At 33.3% G+C, this 21,919-nt stretch overlaps 3 protein-coding genes across 9 annotated transcripts; 2 read left to right on the top strand and 1 right to left on the bottom strand.

The window, feature by feature from the left end:
* Nucleotides 1-6,410: 6,410 nt before the first annotated feature.
* LOC132268853 (uncharacterized) lies at nt 6,411-8,915 on the bottom strand. 6 transcript variants are annotated; one of them, XR_009469376.1, is made up of 6 exons: nt 8,610-8,915; nt 7,310-8,017; nt 7,132-7,215; nt 6,963-7,040; nt 6,776-6,881; nt 6,411-6,688 (listed from the first exon to the last, which is right to left on the bottom strand). XR_009469376.1 is itself a non-coding variant. In XM_059769714.1 (4 exons), exons 1-4 carry the CDS (start codon nt 8,773-8,775, stop codon nt 6,639-6,641), a joined length of 306 nt encoding a protein of 101 aa, XP_059625697.1. In that variant the 5' UTR covers nt 8,776-8,915; the 3' UTR covers nt 6,411-6,638. The 6 variants fall into 6 exon arrangements, 1 of the variants encoding a protein (XP_059625697.1); XR_009469375.1 differs by having other exon boundaries at nt 6,963-7,043; nt 7,310-8,915; XR_009469374.1 differs by having other exon boundaries at nt 7,310-8,915.
* Nucleotides 8,916-9,042: 127 nt separating this feature from the next.
* On the top strand, nt 9,043-18,424 carry LOC132268849 (protein LOW PSII ACCUMULATION 1, chloroplastic). 2 transcript variants are annotated; one of them, XM_059769711.1, is made up of 9 exons: nt 9,052-9,336; nt 10,970-11,073; nt 14,516-14,651; nt 14,925-15,156; nt 15,314-15,471; nt 16,711-16,899; nt 17,234-17,334; nt 17,698-17,794; nt 18,118-18,424. In XM_059769711.1, exons 1-9 carry the CDS (start codon nt 9,106-9,108, stop codon nt 18,190-18,192), a joined length of 1,323 nt encoding a protein of 440 aa, XP_059625694.1. In that variant the 5' UTR covers nt 9,052-9,105; the 3' UTR covers nt 18,193-18,424. The 2 variants fall into 2 exon arrangements, 1 of the variants encoding a protein (XP_059625694.1); XR_009469373.1 differs by lacking the exon at nt 18,118-18,424 and having other exon boundaries at nt 9,043-9,336; nt 17,238-17,334.
* Nucleotides 18,425-20,885: 2,461 nt separating this feature from the next.
* LOC132268851 (rapid alkalinization factor-like) lies at nt 20,886-21,611 on the top strand. The gene has a single exon (XM_059769713.1). It carries the CDS (start codon nt 20,937-20,939, stop codon nt 21,300-21,302), a length of 366 nt encoding a protein of 121 aa, XP_059625696.1. The 5' UTR covers nt 20,886-20,936; the 3' UTR covers nt 21,303-21,611.
* Nucleotides 21,612-21,919: the final 308 nt, after the last annotated feature.

Genomic DNA, 21,919 nt, shown 5'->3' with positions numbered 1-21,919 from the left:
CAAGAAGCAGTGGTCTTACAAGGGGCTTCAAGAAAAGAACACGAAGGGAAATTACGACCTTTAAACACCTGAAGAAGGAGAGAATCATCCTCACTCGTAAAACGCCAGGCAAGTTTAGCAATAAGAGCTAAATTAAAACATTCCAAATCCTTAAACCCCAACCCACCTTGGCTATCTACTAGTTGAAAGTATCACATAGTAAATACCCTTTGTACTATATACTTTGAGTAGGGTGATTTATACTCTCTTCCATAAATTTAATAAATTTGCACATATCATGCATGTATACAAAAACTTTTTTTTTCCTTTTTCTTTTTCTGTTTCCTTTTTCTTTAGTACAAATAAAAACACCATATCAAAGTTACAAAACATATACTTTCTTAACCCTACAAGGTAGCTCAATTAGTCAGGCCTTGGGTTTGCTCCCCAATGGTCACTAGTTCGAATCTTCGCAGGGCCACTGAAGACTTACCTAGTTGTTAATTTTAAGCCCTCGTGAGATTAATCGAGGAACGCGCAAACTAACCCGGACACCCACAATTACCCAAAAAAAAAAAAAAAAAAAAACATTTACTTTCTTGAGTAGTAAGGTGATTTCCACCCTTTTCCTTTTTCTTTTTCTTGTTTTTTAAGGTAAATGATTGTATATGTGGGTAATCTATATAGGCCCATAAATGGGAAATTTGCACAAGACAAAGCCTAGAGTGCTGAGACAACAAAGTTACAAAACAAAGGGCAGTAGCCCAGGCCCAACTAGTAACCAAATTTCAGAAGATGACCGTTTTGTCCAACGTTCTAATCCCAAATGTAACTAAATTTTCCGAAAAAATAAAAACTTTTGTAAAGACTTACGTTACTACAAATAAGTTTTTCAAATCAATTATTTTAAGAATAATACACCAGTCAGTTTCTTAAATTGTCCATTATCAACTCTACCTTATAAATGCTAAGTTCAAACTGGGTTCTCAACTATTTATTTTGATATCTTGAAATTATATGAAAAAGATATTTTTGTATTTTGAAATAAAAGCTTTGAGGTATTTTAGACATTAATAATAAATCTTGATGCATTTGTAATTATTATTCTTAATTCAATCAAAATGAAAATAAACTTTTAAAATAGATTATAATTTAAGATTCTTAGCTCTACCTTTGTATAATTTTCTCAAAAATAATTCGATCATGTGGTGTATATATTACCAAAAATAAATAAAATAAAAAATAACATATATATATATATATATATATATATATATATATTATATCAATTTTGTACACTCAACTTTAATGTATCTCCTAAATCTATATCACTTCAAACCTGCATATGTCAGTTTAGAAATATATAAATAATTTAGTGGAATTCATTATAGATAGCGTAAGTGAAAATTCATTATATATATATATATATATATATATATATATATATATAAAGAGAGAGAGAGAGATTTTTATGTGCACATAACTTTAATCATATCTCCTAATTCATACAAATATAAACTTGCAAATGTGAAATTTTTTCTATGAAAAGAATATATATATATACATATGTACACACGTGCGCACAAGAGAGGGAGATCATAAAAAAATTAAATGATTGCTTCAACCAATTTTTTTTTTTTTTTTATATAAAACAAGTATAATTAATTGAGCCAAATATTAACGATCATCTCAAGATATGCACAATAAAAAAGACTACTTATATATTTGAAGAGTTTAATTATATTTTTATTTTTGGGGACTAATCTTTGATTGTCTCATTTTTTACTATATTGAATCTTTGTTTATTATTTGTATAAATTCTCACATATATATATATATATATATATATATATATGTGTGTGTGTGTGTGTGTATATATATATATATATATATATATAAGTTGCAGCAATATGGTTTAAAGTTAAAAGGAAACATCTTGTTTTCTTAAATTTTGTATGTAAATAAATTATCTCAAGAAAGTACTTGATATAAGGGGAATAATTTTTAGCACTTTTGAAATAAGTGTGCGGAATAAATTTTGGACCTGAACAATAGTTATTAATGCATATATAATTATTTTACTTAATTTAAAAAATAAACTAATTAAACAATAAAATAAAATAAAAGAGGTTATCATGGTTTTTACTGTTTCTGCGGCAAAACTTTTTCCCACTCTATTTTAAAAATATACTTATAAAATGTCAGTAAATCAAATGATGACAATGTCTCACAATACGATGAATAATTTTTCAAAGCTGCTAGTGTATTGTTATTATGAAAATTATTAATTTTATAAGAAATCAATTAAAGTCCGATTTTAATCAACTCTAACTATGAATTTAACTATTGCTCTAAGCCCGTAAAATTTTAATTTTTTTTTATTAAAAAAGTACTAAGACACACATTTCACAAATTATCTATAGTATTCTTACCCATGGAAATATTTTCTTCCCTTTAATAATGAACTTCTGGATAGTGGATTTTGATTAAGGGGTTTTGAGTTACAGGATTCCCGAGTTGAAAATTTTGAAGAATTATTAATGGAACTTTTATTTAATAGATTTCCTTCAACGAGTTATTTATTCTTTTTATTTTTTTTTGTACTTGTTTGAAATACTTTAATTGTTTTGATATCCCCTGGTTTTGTGTACGGATTTGATCAACCCGTGTTGCGAAATTAAAGAGTATCACAGTTGGAAAACTACGCATAGATAGATTTTGGAATCCTAAATAACAAAATAGTCTATTTTTAAAGTTCATATTTCAATTTGATTGAGTTAAATAAAATAATTACAAAAGCATCAAGATTTATTATTAAGGGCTAAAATACCCTCAAGCTCTTATTTCAAATTACCTAAATATCCTTCTTAAGATAATATAATTTGAAATAATGCCTCTTTAGTTGTTATTTCCTTCTGCAATAAAATTGTTCAATTATCAACAATAAATAAATAAATAAATATATATATATATATATATATATATATATATATATATATATAATCAAAGAAAGTTATCCCAAATTATCAGTTCAAAGTGATTTTATGTATAATCTATTCTAAGACCAAATTCACAAAATTATAGAATAAATATATATATATATATATATATATATATAAAAACTTGCCAAAAGAAACCTAAACTATTTTGCTAAGAACACAGGAGGAAGGTAATTCTGAAATCATTACCTTGCAGCTCTTCTTATGTTGAAGAAAAATATTCCAGTTAGTAAGAAAGAAGAGAGCAATGGATATTTTTTTTAACAACTCGTCTGATCTTAACAATCTAATTTTATAAGAGACTCCTTAATCACTCGTTTGGTCATTATGAATTGACCAAAATAATTGTTGCAATGGATTCGATTTTTCTTTTTTTTTATATAGATTTTTTTTCTCACATGAACAATGCTTTTTTCGAGCACAGAAATCACCGACTATTATACTATCTATCCCTTGGGCGAAGTTAGGGTAATAAAGCAAAGATCCACTAATTTACTGATTTTCTATTTCAATTGGGTGATTTTTTCCCACTGGAAAGCTTAGCATGAGACTGGACAAATCCCAAGAACGTTTTGGGTATACCTTCAATAAGTCTTTATTATTTGATCCATATCCTGATATAAGAAGTCCCACCGGACAATACTTCAAGTGGCAATCAAAAAAAAAAAAACACCAATACTGAGATTGGCTAGAACAATGCAGGGTTCCTAATTTTTTTGGTGTTTTGGAATTATTTGATACTATGAAGGATATTTAGGTATTTCAGAATGAGGGTATTTTGGACCTTAAAAATAATTCTTGAAGCATTTGTAATTATTTTTTAAAATTCAATCAAATTTAAAAGTAAACTTTTAAAATAGACCATTTTGTTATTTAAGATTCCTAACTCTACCTATTTGTAATTTTCCCTAAAAAAAACAAACAAATACTCACTCGGTCCTAAAAAAAAATGTCATACTTTTCATTTTGGTCTGTCCCAAAATAATTATCCACTTTTCTTTTTTAAATAATATATTTTACATCTTTCTATATATGTCCTTGGAGTTTAAAATTTCAAACTTAAATATAAGGGCAAATTAGTAATTTTTCAGGGTGATAACGCATGTCCACATGTCCCTTAAAAATTCCTACTCTCCAAAAGCAACATCTAAACTGAGACAGATAGAGTAATAACTACAAAACTTGAACTTCATTGCACAGAAACAAAAATTAAAATAAAATTATACAAAATTGACATATTTAAATTAAGAGAAATGTTAAATGACCCGACTACTGTTCACCCGTCTTTAATCGACGGACAGTTGTCAAATTCAGATTGGTACAACTAGGCAAATGTTTTCCCCTTCTTGGCACAACTTTACTCTCTCATCTCTTTATCTTTCTCCTCTCTCTCTCCTGTGGCGCTTCCATGTTCTCTTTTTCTTGTGATTCTTCGTCTCGTCTCCGTACGATCGGCAACGCCAGACCTACAAACGGCCGTCCTAGGGAAGCACGCCATGGGGCGTGGCGGAGTTCATCGTCATGTTGCTAATTTTGGTGCATTGTCTTGCAACTTTTTATTTCTAGTTGGTTTAATAGGTGTGATTTGTAAATAGAAGTACTGGGTTTTGTTCAATTAGATCTAAAAGTTGGGTTAATTCTGCTGTTAATCATGATTGTTATTGGCTTATGTGTTTTTGATTGAGGAAAGTGGTTGGATAACCAAGCCCTAGAGAGAACTGCGTTTTCAATACCTCCATAATGTTGGGATTTATATGCCCTGGCATAGCAAATTCCTGTTTGGATTATAGTGACTTATGTTCCTGACGTTTCTGAAATATTTATGTTTTATACAATTGGTGAATTCAATGTATTATATTTCGATTCAGTATAGAATTGATAGTGTCCATTTGATTACAAGAGATATTTATATATATGTATGTGATGGCAATCAATGCATGATATATAAATAGTAATCATAAATGGTTCATAGTCGGTAATTATGGATGGACTCATAATTAATTAAGATTTGAACTGGATCCGTGTTAGGTTGAGATATATTGCGAGAGCCGTCGTATGCAATTACTCCCTATCACCGTCATGGCATTTGACTCTTAAGCATGAGAAAATTATAGACTCTTTTATTAATTAATAATCACTTTGCTTTGTTCGGCGGATTCTTCGGGATCCTTAGACCGACACTTTGGGTAGTTGTGTAATTAATAATTAGAGGGTTATATTTTCAATATTTGCATCATTGCTACTTGTATTTATTTTGTATTGATTATGGTTGATCACAAAGTAAATTCGAAGGCCTTCGTGTGTTTTTAGACAAAATGATTTATTATATATTTATTTATTTAAATTATTATTTTTGTCAAACAAATGTTTTATTGTGATCGAGCTAGAAATAATCAAAGGTACCAAAATAAATATATTAATTAAGTAGTCGGATTGATGACTATATTTATCCGATAACTAATTATGCATAGAGGGGTCAAAGTGCAATATTGACTTAGAGGTTATTTATTATTTAATTGGAGTTCAATTAATTTCTTTTAGTGGAGTAGAAATTAATTTATGAATTAATTGAATTGGGTCCATGGATCGGGCCAATTATTAATTCATTGTAGCCAATAAAATAATAGGCCCAATGGATTCTCACTCATAGCCCAACTTGATATTGGAATCATATTAGATTTGAGACATATGACTTAGAGATGGAGAAGGATTTGTTGTTTCCTTTTCTTTATTTTTATGTTGCCTATAAATATACATGGTCTATGTATATTTTAGGGGGTGATTTTTATGAGAAGGAAAAAGGAATAAATTTTCTCTCTCTAGAAAATTAGGGTTTATGTTCTCATCTAACGGAGGCTCCCACAAGCTTAGTTTTCCAAGGTAATTCATGGAGGCTTATGAGTGATTCCTAAAGGCAAAATAATTACCAAGAAGATGGAGATCCAAGGAGAAGGCATCTTACTAAGGGATCTACAATAAGTGAGAACATTCACTTTAGAGGAAAGTTTTAAAGGTTTACTCAGACCTTTGATGTAAGTATTCAATCCATTAATTGAATGATTCATCATATTTTTATTTTTGCATAAAACTTGTCTCTATGTGATGAATCAAGATTTATGAATCAAAATCTCTCGAAAAGTTTTAAAACTTGCACGTTTCCCAACACATAATGCAAAGCTCTGTTCTGAAGAAAAAAAAAAAATGAATTGCGTTTTCAGTAACTTTAATTTTTTGTTTTTTGTTTTGTTTTTTGAGTAATTGTCTTTTAATCCTTCGAAAATTGGTTTGTTCTCATGAACTGATTTCTTCCACTTTTTCTCTTCATTTTCTCAGGGGGTTTTTGATATTTGAGGCATTGTGTTTGGGAGCTTAGAAATTGGAGATACAATAAAATCTTGAAGAACAAGCTGCCTTACTTAACATGTTAAAGAATTTGAAGGAAAAAAATATAAGCCACAGCTCCCATTTTCCATTGAAATAGCTATGGACACAGGACATTGTTAAAGGAAACATAAACAAGAACCATACTCCAAATTCAAAATACATTTGCATATCACTGCATAATTGGTAAACACCATTAAGACATTTGCAAAATTGTACTCAATGTCTGTCTATCCAAAAAACTTAACGAGAGCATACATTTGCAATACAACTTCATCACTAAAAATTCGTATCAAATCTGTTGTGCTGGATTCCATCACAAAGAGAACCTGCAAACAAAAAAAATCAATTAATTTCGTATACCTTCAACATTTTAATCACTAGTGTACTTCTTTTTAAGTAGCACTAAAATATACCTTCATAAGTAATCTTAGGCTTAATATTTTTTTCACTCGAAGTATGGTCGAAGTTATGATTTTGCCAAGAAGGGTCACTCCTTGACATGTAGTGTGGTGGATACACCTATCATTATTGAAAACAGAGAAGTAAGAAATAATGTTTTAAAGTCATAGTAGGATATGACCAAATTGATTTCTTAACTACCTGGAGTGAGTTATCTGCAAAGTTGCAATAATTTATAACTGCCCCTAAGTACATGCCATTCCAAGCAGTTGGAGCAATCTGCTATACCGAAAAAAAAAACCGCATTAGAATCAATACAATTATCCAATGGTAAGTTAAATAAATACATGATTGTTATAATTCAGTTTACCATGTGACTTTCTTGAATCAAAATTTTGTCAACATGTGAGTCATCTTTTTCACCAAGTGGCTCTCTTGTTATTCATTGAGAAATCTATCAACATGCATTCAAACAAAAATTTAATAAACAAAAAATATAATATAACTTGATATTAAAAACTAATTTAGCAACAAAAGTTTTCCAATACCTTCTTTCCTTTTTTAATTATTTTGCCAACTATACTTTCTTTCCGTTTTGAAGGCGGACGACCCTTGGCGCGCGCCTTTAATGGAGTAAGTAACCTGCTGACATCATTCGAAACTCCATGGATTTGTCCACTCCCAGAAACTGAGTCCATGGTAAGCAATTTTTCCTTTGTCTCTTTCAATAATTCAATTAGAAACTCACACTTACGATTAGAGTCTACTCCAAGCTCTTGAAGTTCATGAAAAAATAGATTCAACTTATTGTCTCGATGCCTTTGCTCACTATTACTAACATCATCATAAGTGTTTTTCACAAAAGTGCATCCACGTTTCAAGGTAAACACGAACAATAATGAATCTTCCATCATCTTTAGCCACAGTATTGATTTTAGCCTTGCAATTGGTCTTAGTTAAAGGCCTTGGATGCAAACGGTCTTTTCTAGTTGAGTTTCGATTTCCATATTTAGCGCATGCAAGTGAAAAATACCTTGATTTTCCATTTCTTCCATTTTTTGCACTGATTTTTATTACACCAAAACCTTGACTCTTCGCATAGTTGTTATAATAACTACAAATTTCTTCTTCAGAAGGAAAAACCATCCCAACCATAGGTTTTTCCACTTCATCCCGAGGGAACATTCCTTCAATCTTCTCCCCGTCATTGAAGTCTTCATTTGAAGTGACTTGCATATGACAACCTTCTTCCATTTCTAATAACATGTTACGGCACTAGTTAAGCATATTAGACCATTCTAATATAACCACACAGCAAACACAGTTTCTTCTTTGTTTATAAATTGAAACTAGTACTTTGGATAATGTTTTTCCGGGCAAAGATGTAGGATTTGTTTATTCAATTTAAAACTTTTGGATCGATCATTGGACAACTTGTGAAAAATATCTGTTGATTATTTTGGTGGATAATAATTTGTAGCAATTCTTTTGCTGGGTAACAATTTCTTTGGTAAAATGCTATTTTGGTGATTTTGATTTATTGCTGATCTTAGGACAGTCGTGTACTCCATTCTTGATTTAGGTATTGTTTCACCCCCCCGGGGGCCGCGGGGACCCAACTAATTCTTTCTTGAATTTTAGGTGTTGGAATTTGAAGAAATACACATGGTTGATCTGATGAAGTATTTATTGAGTTATGCAAGCAATCCTAGTTAGACCATTCTAATATATCCACAGCAAACCCAGTTTATTTCTTCTTTCTTTTTTTTCACAGTTTATTTTAGAAAAAATAAAAGGACAAATTCCATACAAAAACTGAAAATATATTGAATAATATTAAATCCATACCTGATATAGGTGTTTTTGAGATCAATTTTAGATTAAGTTTCTTCAAAAACGTGGTTTGCTCGAAGCGGTAAAGCAAATTGAACACACTGCTCACCGGTAAGCCAGCTCCTCGCCAGTACAATCTGTGCCGCTCCTCGCCGTTTTGGTTACAGATCTGGTCATTCATCGCCGCTTGCACTATGAGAATCTCGCTAGGGCTTGGAAAAAGAAAAAGAGAACAAGAAAAAGAGAAGATGGAAGGACTGCTTATTTGGACAGCCACGTAAGATGTTGAAACCGGGTGAACAGTAGTCTGGTCGTGTAGCACCAGTCTTAAATTAATTTCTCTTTACCATGTCAAAATTGCAACCCAAAAATAATAATGTGAAAATAGCTTTTTTAAAAAAATAAATTGAATGGTTAGAAAGAGTTGTGAGTTACAAGAAGTGGAGCGAATCCTAGAGTCCAAACTAAAACCGATTAATGCTACTCTCCCTATGGATAAACTGTGTTTCCAATGGCTGTGGCTACTATTGCTTTGCACCAGCACTTGTTCTTCTTCTGCTCGCCAAATTCAAGAACATGTCTTCTCAACAGAAGAGCCCTTTCCAAACCCCAAAAGAGGGTCCGTCTTTCTCTCATATCTTGCTCTTCTTCGCCGCCTTCGTCGTCGTCTCCGCCGGCAGTCGATACAGCGACGGCCGAATCTTGTGTCAACCAGGGCCTTGCTCTCTTTTCCAAAGGGCGGGTAATTCCAACTTTATCTTTAAATCTTTTAAGTTTTCTTTCTTGAATTTGTGACCTCTATTTGTTATTGGGTAAAATTGGTTCTGGTACTTTGGTTCTAGTTCTATGTCAAGATTGGTTTTCTGAATAAAGATGTAAAACGAAAGAAAAAGAACCGTATTCATGCTTTTATGAAATGGGTGTGTTGAATTTTTGCAACTTTTCCTAATCATGCTTCTTCTGAACGCGTTTGTTGATCTTGGACCCAATTTAGGCTTTTATGATCTGGGTACATTTTATCTTGGTAACTTTGGGTCCTAATTTTTTATAAAATTGATGTTCTCCTACAAATTTTGTTATGAGTGTATCTATTTTCTGATCATTTTTTATAGCCCGGCTCAAAATCTGAGTTTTTATTTCAGTTGCGGTTTTCCTGTAAAAGAAATTGAAAGACGAATAGATGGGTTATGGTGATTATGTTAAAAAGTCTTATCAAAGAGCTGCTGCAAGAATTTCTGATATAGAAAGAAGTAATTGAGGTTATTTTTCTTTATTGTGATTTGAGATAATGAACAGGTTTTACTTACTTATAAAAAAAGATAATGAACAGGTTAGGTTCCACATTGACCTAATGTATAACAAGTTGTCATGCGAGCATCAGCCTTGTTAACTAAAATGATATAGATTAGGGAAACATGAATATAATATATAATTATATATATGTAACACTGACATTTCACCTTGCTGGGAAAAAAATTACCAAAATTTCTACTCTGAAATCCAAATTTAAATAATTGCCATTTGCCTCAATTTGGTGTTGCTCTCACAGCCCACACCACAACATTGCTTTACCCCTAGATGTCAAGTCAATTACTGCACGTCAATTCATTTCGGAGAGAACCAGGTAGCTGTAGGTTTGAGTGGCATTTCACCCCAAACCACAACCCGTACGCCAATTCTTCAACATCTTCGGTTACCTCCACTTATTTTCAATCTTGCTTCATGCTAGTCATGGATAGATCACCTGGGTTTGTGACCGTGTCCGTTATCAATGACAATTGCCCTATGAAGACTCGCTTCTGCTACGTGTTGCAATCCCTGCCACTAGTTTTCTAATCAATGCATGATGAAATCTTAGGAACATTTTGGAACTAGTTTAGAGAGTTAGAAGTACGTTTTAGAGAAAAAATAGATAAGGAATTATTTTGTCACTCATTTTCCCTATAGTTGCCAAAGCCTACATTTTCAGAGGTAATAGACACTATATAAAAGTTCTGTAGCATTCTTTACTTATTAATACGCTTGATTTATATAACTAGACATGTTGGAGTACAATGTAGTGGAATAACTAGTGTAAAACGAGGCGGACTGAGGCTTGTTGGGTATTTATTTATTTATTATTATATCAAGGTAAGGCTTCTTGAGTTGAGTTGAATTGATTCCCTGATTTTTCCTTTATAGATTTTGAAACATATATATATATTACTTTTTGGTTGGGTTTAGAATAATTGTCTTAATTGTTTCTTTATTTTTGAACAATTGATAATTTGGGTAAAAGTTATCAGTAAATTTGAACAAGTGAATCGAAAATGTAAATCTAAAGACATTTAGGCAAAAAGTTTCATCTTTCATGCCAATAACAATGAATTTTCCAGGTTAAAGATGCTCTCGCTCAGTTTGAAACAGCACTTACTTTAGATCCTAATCCAATGGAGGCTCAAGCTGCACTCTATAACAAAGCCTGCTGTCATGCCTACAGGTAGTGATTTTCAGCTTTCCTTTTTGTTGCTTGTTTCCTTTTTATTGGAATGTAAACTGTTGCTTATATATGTTAATGATATTCGACTCCATCAAAGTAACTAATGTGGTGTGTCTGGAAGCAGTTTTGAAAATGATTCACTTGTGGTACATGAACCATTTAAACTCAGATTTTTTAAATAAATTTCTTTGGTTTTAATCTTCCATGAGGTTGCTCCAAACTTGCTAGAAACTACTGCTAGTCTGTTTTTGTTGGTAAATGGTGAATATTTTTGCAAGAAAGAGGAAAACAACAACAAACATACAAGTAGGTCCATAAACAGCCATGTGCCCATACAAGGATGGCTAGACAACCTTGAAAGTTGAAACCCTCAATCAACAACATCACAGATAAACCACCGGTCAATTAACATAAAACATGACATTATCGCGGTGCTTTTGATAAAATTGAAAATTAAGCACTTAAAATTTTATGCACTGATTTTTTTTTTTTTTTTTTTCGATGAGCAAATATTCATAAAAGGCACTCAAAAGGGGAGCGCTCCCAAGAGAACAAATTTTATGCACTGAATTTTAATTGCTAAATTTATTAATCTAGAAACCTGTTTGATACTATTGGAGTTTTAAGTGCTGAATTCATTAAGATTGTTTGATAAATACAACTAAAGCACTATTGGAGTTTTAAGTGCTGAATTCATTAAGAATGAGGAATTTCATATGGGGACATGTTGAAAATAGGAAGAAAATGCATGGTCTCAGGCGGAAGAAGATCACTACAACTAAAGAGGAAGGTGGAATGGGATTGAGAAGAATAGAGGACATTGATATAGCTTCCAAATTTGTCTTGCCTGGGATTTTCTGTTTTCTAAGGATAGAATTTGGGTGGCTTGGTTTAAGCAGTGCTACTTGAGGAGGGCTTATTATTGGAATGTTGTTCCTAGGGTGTCCTCTTCAGCTGTGTGGAGAAGCATCATTGCTATCAGAGATATTGTGAAGGCAAATTGCCAATATAAGGTAGGCAATGGTCAGAATATAAAAGTATTTTTGGATCCATGGTGTGAAGGGAAATTTTTTAATGAAGTGTATAATCATAGGATGCTGGGGCATTTGAGTAGAGATGAGAAGATTTGTATGAGTGAGTTTATTACTGATGGGCAGTGGGATGAGGAGAAATTGAGTTATACTACTTTGGATATGCTGCAGTTGTTCAAAAACCAGATTATACATGGAGGGGAGTACAAGATACAATGGACACAGACCTTTGGTTTTAAAGCAGCATGGGAAGCTGCTAGAGTCAGAAATCAAGATGTAGGATGGGCTGGTTTGTGCTGGAGTGGAGGGAGGCCTGGATGGTCAGTCCATTCTGTGCTGGTAATGCAAAAAGCAGTTATATCTCAGGCTTTTCTGCAATGGAAGGGGTTTGCACTTGCTACTAGGTGTTATCTCTGTTATAAAGATGCTGAAAATTTAGATCACCTGTTTTGCTGCTGTGAGTATACATAGAAAGTGTGGATGTTTCTATCTGAGGTTTGTGTATGGAATTTACAAAGGTGTATTGGGGTACAAGATTTGGCTGAGCATTTCATTCAGAATTTCCAAGGGAAGGGTACCAAGAAGATTGCTAGAGTCATGTTTATAGCTACTCTATATCTTTTATGGTGGGAAAGGAATAATAGATTACATGATAAGTGTATTAGAGAGGCTAAGGAATTAGCTAAATGCATACTTAGGGAGGTTTTAGATGTTTTGGGGGTAAATCTTCAGCATATCTTGTAATTCTTTGGGCTAGTTTCAGGTTGTTCATGCCTTTGTTAAGGGCTTTGTTTTGTTTTTTGGTGAGGGTTTGCCCTCGTTTGTCTTCTTGTACTATATTGTTTATATTTTAATATACTCCTTCATTTAGGAAATATATATATATATATACAAAAACTGAAATCTGAAAATGGTTCTGATTACACTGTTACCTCAATAACCTGCAATATTACATTTTTGCACCTTAATCAATTTCAGTTTGTCATGAAATTCTTTGTGGTGCTCTGCTTCTAGACGATGATGGTATGGGTTGGAATACTAGAGAGTATTTGTAGAGAGAGGCAGTAGAGAGAGAGTGTCCAGAGGAGTGACATTGTTGAGAATTGAGAAGAGAACATGAATGTCTTCTGTCTGAATGTGTCCTGATTATTTGAGGTTAAAGTTGTCTTTAAAAAATTATTTATAAAACCCAATACCTCTTAGCCTGTTTTACGTTTGAATTTTTGCCTTTTTTAAGCAGTGCTTAATTTTTAAGTGGTATCCTAAATTGTTATTAAATGCACTTATTTTTTTAAAATCACTTGATCTGTTCAGTTTTGAGGGCGAGCCTCGGCCCAACGGTAAAGTTGGTCCATTAGTTTGTTCAATTTTAAGCGCTGAATGAGGTGAAGTTATCAAGTAGGGCCTCAATCTTTATCTCTCTCACTTGATCTGCTGTTGTCAAGAACCTGCGACATCATGGACCCATTGTCTAAGCTCTCAGTGAATGTAGTAAAGCATTTGAGAAACAAACTATCCAATTCTTATTCTCTCACATTTTCCAAGGAAAGTAAGTACACCTCCTTTCGAATGCAATGGGTGGAGGCTGCACTAGCTAGCCTCCTGAGGAATGAAACAGGGTCCATGTGATGGAAGTACTAGGCAGTCCATTGGACTTCATAAGTAAACATTTGTATAGATTCTTCTGCCAAATTCTTTTGGAGAACTTGTAATTAAACTAAAATATACATAAAACTATAATACACATTGAATGTGTGGTAGTTGACAGTAGCCCCCTCCTTATATGAGTAGATCTTCAGTGTGGAGTCTCTCCTTTATAGAGTGTCATTTTAAAGAGTTCTTTAGAAAATATGAGTTCATGGTCCAAAAGCACAGCATCTACAATGGAGTCCATGCTCTGGATAAATTAAAGAATGTGAAGAAAGGAGTCCAAATAACCTGGACTCTCCTGTAAAACTTGGGCACTGCTTATCAGATTGTCTCAAATCCCATCTAGCTGCATATTCTGGTATTGGCAATGCAATAACATGATGGGAAAGAATTAAGTATACAGGAATCTTTCTAGAATAATAGATCTGAAACTTTGGATTATGGACCCCAAAAATGCCAATAATTAATCAGAGTGGTGATGGATTTTTATTGGAAAATCTGTTCTTTCAGGAAAGGCCCTACAGATGCCACAAACATAGTTACTGTTTGAGTTTTATCACAAGAAATGAAAATCTGTCAAATTTCAGTTGGCGTGTCTACCTTGTATTTCTGCATATAATGTCATCATACAGATCATGTGGCTAGTTATCATTTGTTTCTTTCAAATAAGTTTATATTTTTCTCATTGAAGTTCAATGATAAATGTTTTCCTGGAAAGCCAAGCTGATGGATCATATTTTTTGTTTTCTATTTTGAGGAAGAGGGGAAGGAAAGAAAGCTTCCGACTGTCTGCGTACTGCTTTGAGAGAATATAACCTCAAATTTGGCACAATTCTTAACGATCCAGACTTAGCCTCCTTCAGAGCTTTGCCCGAATTTAAGGAACTGCAAGAAGAGGTTTGTTGCTCAATTTTGGCTTTATCAATTTTGGTCCCTGGATAGGTAATTCACACTCACACCTACTAACCATTGGAAATGAACCCGCTACTTCCTATTTGGGAGGTGGAGGAGGTACCACTCAAGCTGATGCTTGGCAATATTTTGCATTTCTTATCTGTTAGGTGTTGCTTTAAGCTCCTGAAACAAGGAAGTAAAAGATAATTTAGAGGTTTAAAATGTAAAGTCATCTTGAATCATAGACATTATGTGCTGTTTTCATTTCATTTACAGGCTAGGCTGGGTGGGGAAGATATAGGCTACGGTTTCCGACGAGATCTCAAGCTCATTAGTGAAGTTCAAGCACCATTTCGGGGAGTTAGGAGATTCTTCTATGTGGCACTATCTGCAGCTGCCGGAATTTCACTTTTCTTTACTATACCCAGGCTATTCCATGCAATTCAAGGTGGTGATGGTGCTCCTGATATTTGGGAAACTGCTGGAAATGCTGCTGTCAATATGGGAGGTAAAAAGTGACCTATTTAACTTACAAATCACAATTTGGGGCACCTTATTTGTAATTGCATTGCTGATCCTGTGCATAAAAAATTATTGCTTGGAATTTATCAATACCAAGTATCTTGTTCTCAAAATGACTAAGATTTTGAATCAGCAATCTTCAGGTATCATTATTCTTGGGGCATTATTTTTCTGGGACAACAGGAAAGAGGAGGAACAACTTGCACAAATAACACGAGATGAAACTCTATCAAGGCTGCCTTTGCGCCTTTCAACTAATCGGGTTGTTGAGCTCGTGCAACTACGAGACACTGTCAGGCCAGTTAGTACTAGCACTTTTCTTTTTCTTTTTCTTTTTTTCAGATTATTCACGTTTAAAATTGCTTGAAGTCTCAACTAAATAAATATTAATTATATCTTAGCTTTGACACCGGTACTATCATCATCAAAGCCCTGTCAGTAGAATTTGCTGGATGATTGGTTAAGAGAACCCTGATCGCAATCCTTGTTTACAATAGGGCAGGAAGAGGGTTCAACCTTGATCATAATAAGGCACTAAAAAATGATTTTTTTTGGAAGGCTAAGCAAACTCACACACCTATGCCTCCACCTCCCTTTGGAGAGGTGGGTTTGTACCAGCTGGGCTATTGGCCATTTGGTGATGTCTTGCCTGTTAGTCACTGTCTTGCTACACTTCCAAAGAGTAATGATGACGTGTTTTCAGGAAGAAGAAAGACCCCTTTTTTGCATGACTTTTTGACATTCCGAGTCTCTCAATTCATGTTACAGCCAAATTAAACCTGGTTCTTTGTTTTTTTCTTCTACACTCCACTATTAGACTTTTGTTTTACCAGAAGGAAGTCCGCAACAATTTATTGTGTGGAATTTATATGATCAAATCAAACCCTTCCTTTTTTTCTTTTTTTTCCGGGTAAGAAAAGCACGCACACCCAATTCACAGAAATTATTGTCTCAGTAGGGACTTAATCCCTCAACCTCACATGAGGAAGGAGGAGATATTGCTTGAGCGAAAACCTTGGTGGTCAAACCTTTTCTTCCCACTTACCCAAAATATAAATAAGTAAATACATAATTGAGTTTAAATCATTTTAAACGGCTAAACTCTACACCAGCAACCTGAATTGACTATAATTGTGTATTTATATTGTTGTCATGAGTACCTTGCAAAAAAAAAAAAAAATTTGTCTAAACTAATCCACCCAGGGAACAAAGGGACTATTGGGACCGTATATAGTGTTTCAATTCTTAATGTTGCTATAAAAAAACTGTGCACAAATATTCTAAATATTTGGTCGAAACTCCAATTTATGAATTCTTTACTTTCTTTGTCTTAGTTATGAATTCTTTATTTTTGAAACAACAGATTCTATCAAGTAGACTTTTCTTACTTATCCCCAAAAAAAAAAAAAAAAATCAGAGATTTTCTTTCTGCCTTACCTTATTTCCTTCCTTTTATTGTATTTCCGTTTTTTTTCATGGATCTATATGGGTAATGTCCATTACCTCAATGTGTTGTTATTCTAACTGCTACTTGGTTCAGGTTATTTTGGCTGGGCAAAAAGAGACTGTTTCTTTAGCCATTCAGAAAGCTGAGAGGTTTCGAACTGAGCTCCTCCGGCGAGGTGTTCTTTTAGTTCCTGTAATCTGGGGTGAAGGAAGGGCACCACAAATGGAGAAGAAGGGGTTTGGTAGTTCTCCAAAGGCAGCTGCTGCTCTTCCTTCTATAGGGGTAAGATTGAAGAATTGTGATATGCATTAGCACTGCCCAACATTAACAATTTTCTCTGCTTTGTTCTCATTTTAACTTTTTAGAATAATTGCAATGAAATGTATAGCATTTGTTTTTCAATATGCAATGAGGTAACGGCTGATGTATGTTATATGAAGGGATGCTCCAAAAGTTATATGCTGCTTGACATGTAGGTTTATATAGTATGCTGCTCCGTAGCAACAAACTTTTTTTAGATCTTTAAGTTGTAGATAACTATGTGCATGTTGCAAGCATGCTTAAGATTAAAAGCTTTTGTTTGTTCTTTGACACTATCTGGATGCTATCATGGTAGGAAGATTTCGAGAAACGAGCTCAATCAGTAACTGCAAAATCAAAATTGAGAGCTGAGATCCGATTCAAGGCTGAGGTGGTATCACCAGCAGAGTGGGAAAGGTCAGCTACTACATTTTATTTTCCTGGTCCTCTTCGTTTTTTTTTTATTTTTTGTTGTGGGGGTGGGGGGCTCACTTCAGGGTGGGGTTAAAGTTTTTCATTGATTTGTTGAAAAAAAAAAAAAGGAAAAAAGAAAGGGATTACAGGCTGAGTATGGAGTATGGACATCTTACTCTTCTGTGTCCTTCAAATGGACATTGACTTTAGTTACCTTACCATTAATAATATTATCTTCAACATTCAAACTGTTGTATCATGTCTGAGGTAAACTATAAATGTTAGAAGTATTAAGTTGTGAATAGAATTCCATGGTAGAATCTTGTTGTCTCCCAGAGTTTGATTTTCTTAAACTTACTTATTCAGGTGGATAAGGGATCAACAGAAATCTGAAGGAGTTACACCTGGTGAGGATGTCTACATAATTCTGCGCCTAGATGGTCGTGTTCGAAGATCAGGAAAGGTCAGTGGTAGTAGCAGAATATCTGGCTGCTAGTAAGACGACAGTTTAAGAATGAAACTTATCATCCATCGGCCTTTGTGACCTTGAATAATATTAAGATCTCATTGTTTATTCTATTTTCCTCCAGTGACAGTTAAAGTTTATGTTTCAATTCTTATTGACAACACGTGGGATTCCTTGTATTCAATATTACCTTACAACTGAGCTATTGGGAACCATCAGTCTTTCTCTGATCCAAGACCTTACTTTGTGGATTGTCAAATCTAAGTGGTGTGGATCAATATGGAAAATTGTTACTAAACACACACTGTTTTCTTTTGCAGGGGATGCCGGATTGGGAACAAATTGTGAAGGAGCTGCCACCAGTGGAAGCATTGCTGAGCAAGCTAGAAAGATAACATGACTAATTGGAGCGAATATGTTTGTAAAATTATGGAGTTGTCCCCATCTCTTTCCTTACATTCTCTGTTTTACAAATGATTTATTACAAGCAGCAGAGTTGTCTGTCAAGTGCCTTTGTCCTTGTACAAAATTTTCTTTGGAAATATATTGGAGTAATGTACATGTATACCATTCAAATTTCAAAAGGTGAAGGAAAACTAAATGTCAGGATTTGTGCTATTCTGCTAATCCAATGTTCGATAATCTTGATTTTAGGTAGTTAATTTTCTTTTGGGATCTTGATATCCCAGCAGCAACGCTATTGATTCGCTTACCCATTTTTGAAATCTTGAAAGGTGTATTGTTTTGGGGTTGTAACCCAAATTATTCTTCTACAATATTTTGATGCACAATTCTATAGAAAAATTAAATATGATTTTGAGTTCTTCAACATTTTAAAGTCTTTGGTCCCCCAACCCCAACCACTCCCCCCTGGACTGACTGAGGCATGTGAGGATGAGGGATACCATGGAATCATGTAATGTGCTGTGCATAACCCTAGCTAGAAATTATTTATGAGAGCATTTATGCAAAATTAAATAAAAATTGGAAATGTTAGGTTTGTTTCCAATTTTTCCTTTCCAGCACTTTGAAAGTTAATTTTTGTGCCTTGGATCTTTTATTTGTGAGGAAATTTACCATGTACAAAGCTTTTAATGAATATTTAATTTTTTCCATTTGCAGTCACAACTTGAACTTAATTTTATATGGTTATCTCCCAATTGATGTCTCCATAGTTGTTGGTAACTCCTTAATAATTGTTCTTCTTTTATTTGTGAGGAAATTTACCGTGTACAAGGCTTTTAATGAATATTTAATTTTTTCCATTTGCAGTCACAACTTGAACTTAATTTTACATGGTTACCTCCCAATTGATGTCTCCATAGTTGTTGGTAACTCCTTAATAATTGTTCTTTGCTTATTACTTATTAGGTTTTGAACATAGTCACATAATTCTTCCAAAGACCTTCTTGTTCTTACTTTGTGTGACTTAGATTTTACTGTGACTTAGATTTTACTACTTTCACGTATGACTTAGATTTAGACCAGAACAAATTTAAATTCTAAATGTCAAATATCAATTACAAAAGTAAGACCACCGCCACATCTTTCAAACTGATTATTGTCAACCAGCTTCTCTAAGACTAATTAAAATTAGGTTTGATTAAATGGAATGCCGTAAGTCATACATTTAACATTGTGTTTTGAACAAGTCAATCTCTCATATCCATATGTGTGTGTGTGTGTGTGTCTGTGGGTAAAGAATACATAATATATACTGGTTTTTAAGAAGTTTATATATCATTTTCTTGGTAGGTTTTGAAAGGGTCATATGTTTCATGGATCCAACTTCTTGACAGCAATAAGGACGGTGTTGAACTAGTAAAAATAATCATTAAAATAACAAAGATTCATTGAAGACACGACTGGCCTAATGTCATTAAAAAATTCCAATTTTCTTTTTTTGCCCTTCAATTTTTGAGTTAGGTTTTGTTATTATAATTATTTTCTGATTGAGGTCTAAGATTTGGACAACTAAATTGTTAGTTGAAGTTTGTTGGACATATCATAGAATAAGTATAAAAGCCCTCTTGTATACTCAATTGAATGACTCTTAGGTTAGTTTTACCAATATACCCCAATCATTCACTGTCTAATTACTAAAACAAACAGGTCAACTTTACATTTGCACTAGATGCAAGAAATTGCAGAAATCAATGTTCAATCTGAGAAAAGGTTGTGATATTAAAAAAAAAAAAAAAAAATACAGTTTTGATACATAAATAAATTTCAAATGCTGGACAATCTGAGAAAAGGTTGTGATATTAAAAGAAAAAAAAAACGAACGAATTGTTGGGATTCGAGTAAAAGAAAGAAGGAATGCAATGAAATTAATTCTTTTTTTTTTTTTTTCAGCAATGAAATTAATTCGATAACTTCTTTTTTTGGTGAGTAAATTAATTGAAAACTTCGTACAAATGGATCTGCATGTGATATTTAATGTATGACAGATGGAATTTTATGCTACTACTAATAGGTTGGACTTTAGAGTAATGTAAAAAGCATTCTTAGAAAGAGGAAGTTATAGTTTCCTTTTCAATTTTTTCAATTTAATTATGTGTTCAAAACTATTACATCATGGTGTTTCTCATTTCCACACTTTGTCATTTTTAGGTGTGGAACATAGTAATTTCCATAGCATGAAACTAATATGTTATTCAAAATTTTTAGTCAAGTATAAAATTATTTGTACACCAGGTATGTATTTTAGGGTTTCAACTTTCAATCGAATCTTTATTAATTTCAAATATATATATAAATAGTCCAAGACATTTCTCATTCACACTAATATAATTAAATATGTTTAACTTTCTAACTATGTACCCCAACACAATAACAAAAAAATTATAAAATTTGATATACACTTTATTTTATTTTATTTTGGGTGCCTCAAGACTTAAAAGAGATAGTTTACCAAGAAGGAAAAAAAAAATGCTAATATAGGTCAAGTGGAGTGGCAATATGGTGGATTTTAAGGAGATGAGTGCCATTTTAATAAAACAGGCGGCCAACGCAGCTCTCGTGGCTGGTTTTATATATATATATATATATATATATTGCGAACCATTTTATTATGGAGAGAGAAAATTACTAGTAGTTATATAAATAATTGGTGAGTGGGAAGAGACAGAAGACAACAATGGCAAATTCTCGTAGTTTCCACCTCATCTCTTCCTTGTTGATCGTCACGGCTCTGATCATCTCATCAAGGTCGTCCACCGCCGAGGCCGGCGGCGACCACCACCAGTTCAGCTGGATGCCGGCGAAACCCGCCTGCCAGGGTTCGATAGCCGAATGCATGGCCGTCGACGGGGGAGAGTTCGACATGGAGTCGGAGGTCAGCCGGCGCATATTAGCAACGACCGAGTACATAAGCTACGGAGCGCTGCAGAGGAACAGCGTTCCGTGCTCTCAGAGGGGTGCGTCCTACTACAACTGCCAACCAGGTGGTCAAGCTAACCCTTACACTCGTGGCTGTAGTACCATCACTCGTTGCCGGAGTTGAGCTTCTCCGTCTCTTTTTCTATTTCCATTTCATTATATATGTATAATGCCAATATATATATATATGTATGTATGTATATGTATTATACGACTATGTGATAAGAATAATTTTGATTTTAAGTTATGGTTCCACTTCATACAATATAATAATGTTATGTCGGAAGCACGGGATTGGTGGTTTGAATTTGAGATTTATCTCAATTCTATGGACCAATTCGGTGCCGCTAGTAAAGTTTTTACCTTGGCTTTTGTTGATATTATTGTTTTTGACTTGAATTCTTCTACTATTTATAATCCGATGTTGGTTTAATACTTGCATCTGATTCATCTCTTTCATTTTTGCGTATTTAAAATTGATATATTGATGGATTCACGTGGATTAAAAATTGGGTTGGAGGCTAGAACGGATGCAAATTTGAGAGAATTTGTTATTCTTTCTTCTTGTTTGGAATGAATAAAATTAATAATGATATTTGGTTTGATAGAATTTCAAAATGTAGTGTTTTGTAATTTCATGAAAAATTAATAGATTTTATTAGTTCAGAATTTTTTCAGTTAATTCAAACCAAACAAACGAAATTTCATTTCAAATCTAATTCAATTACCTTTCAATTGTGT

The sequence above is a fragment of the Cornus florida genome, unplaced genomic scaffold (genome assembly GCF_030987335.1).
Source record: "Cornus florida cultivar Cherokee Brave unplaced genomic scaffold, ASM3098733v1 CherokeeBrave_3.0.0_Hap2_Chr08, whole genome shotgun sequence".
Taxonomy (NCBI): domain Eukaryota; kingdom Viridiplantae; phylum Streptophyta; class Magnoliopsida; order Cornales; family Cornaceae; genus Cornus; species Cornus florida.
The sequence above is the reverse complement of the archived record's forward strand: the minus strand, read 5'-3'. Positions and strand labels throughout refer to the sequence as shown.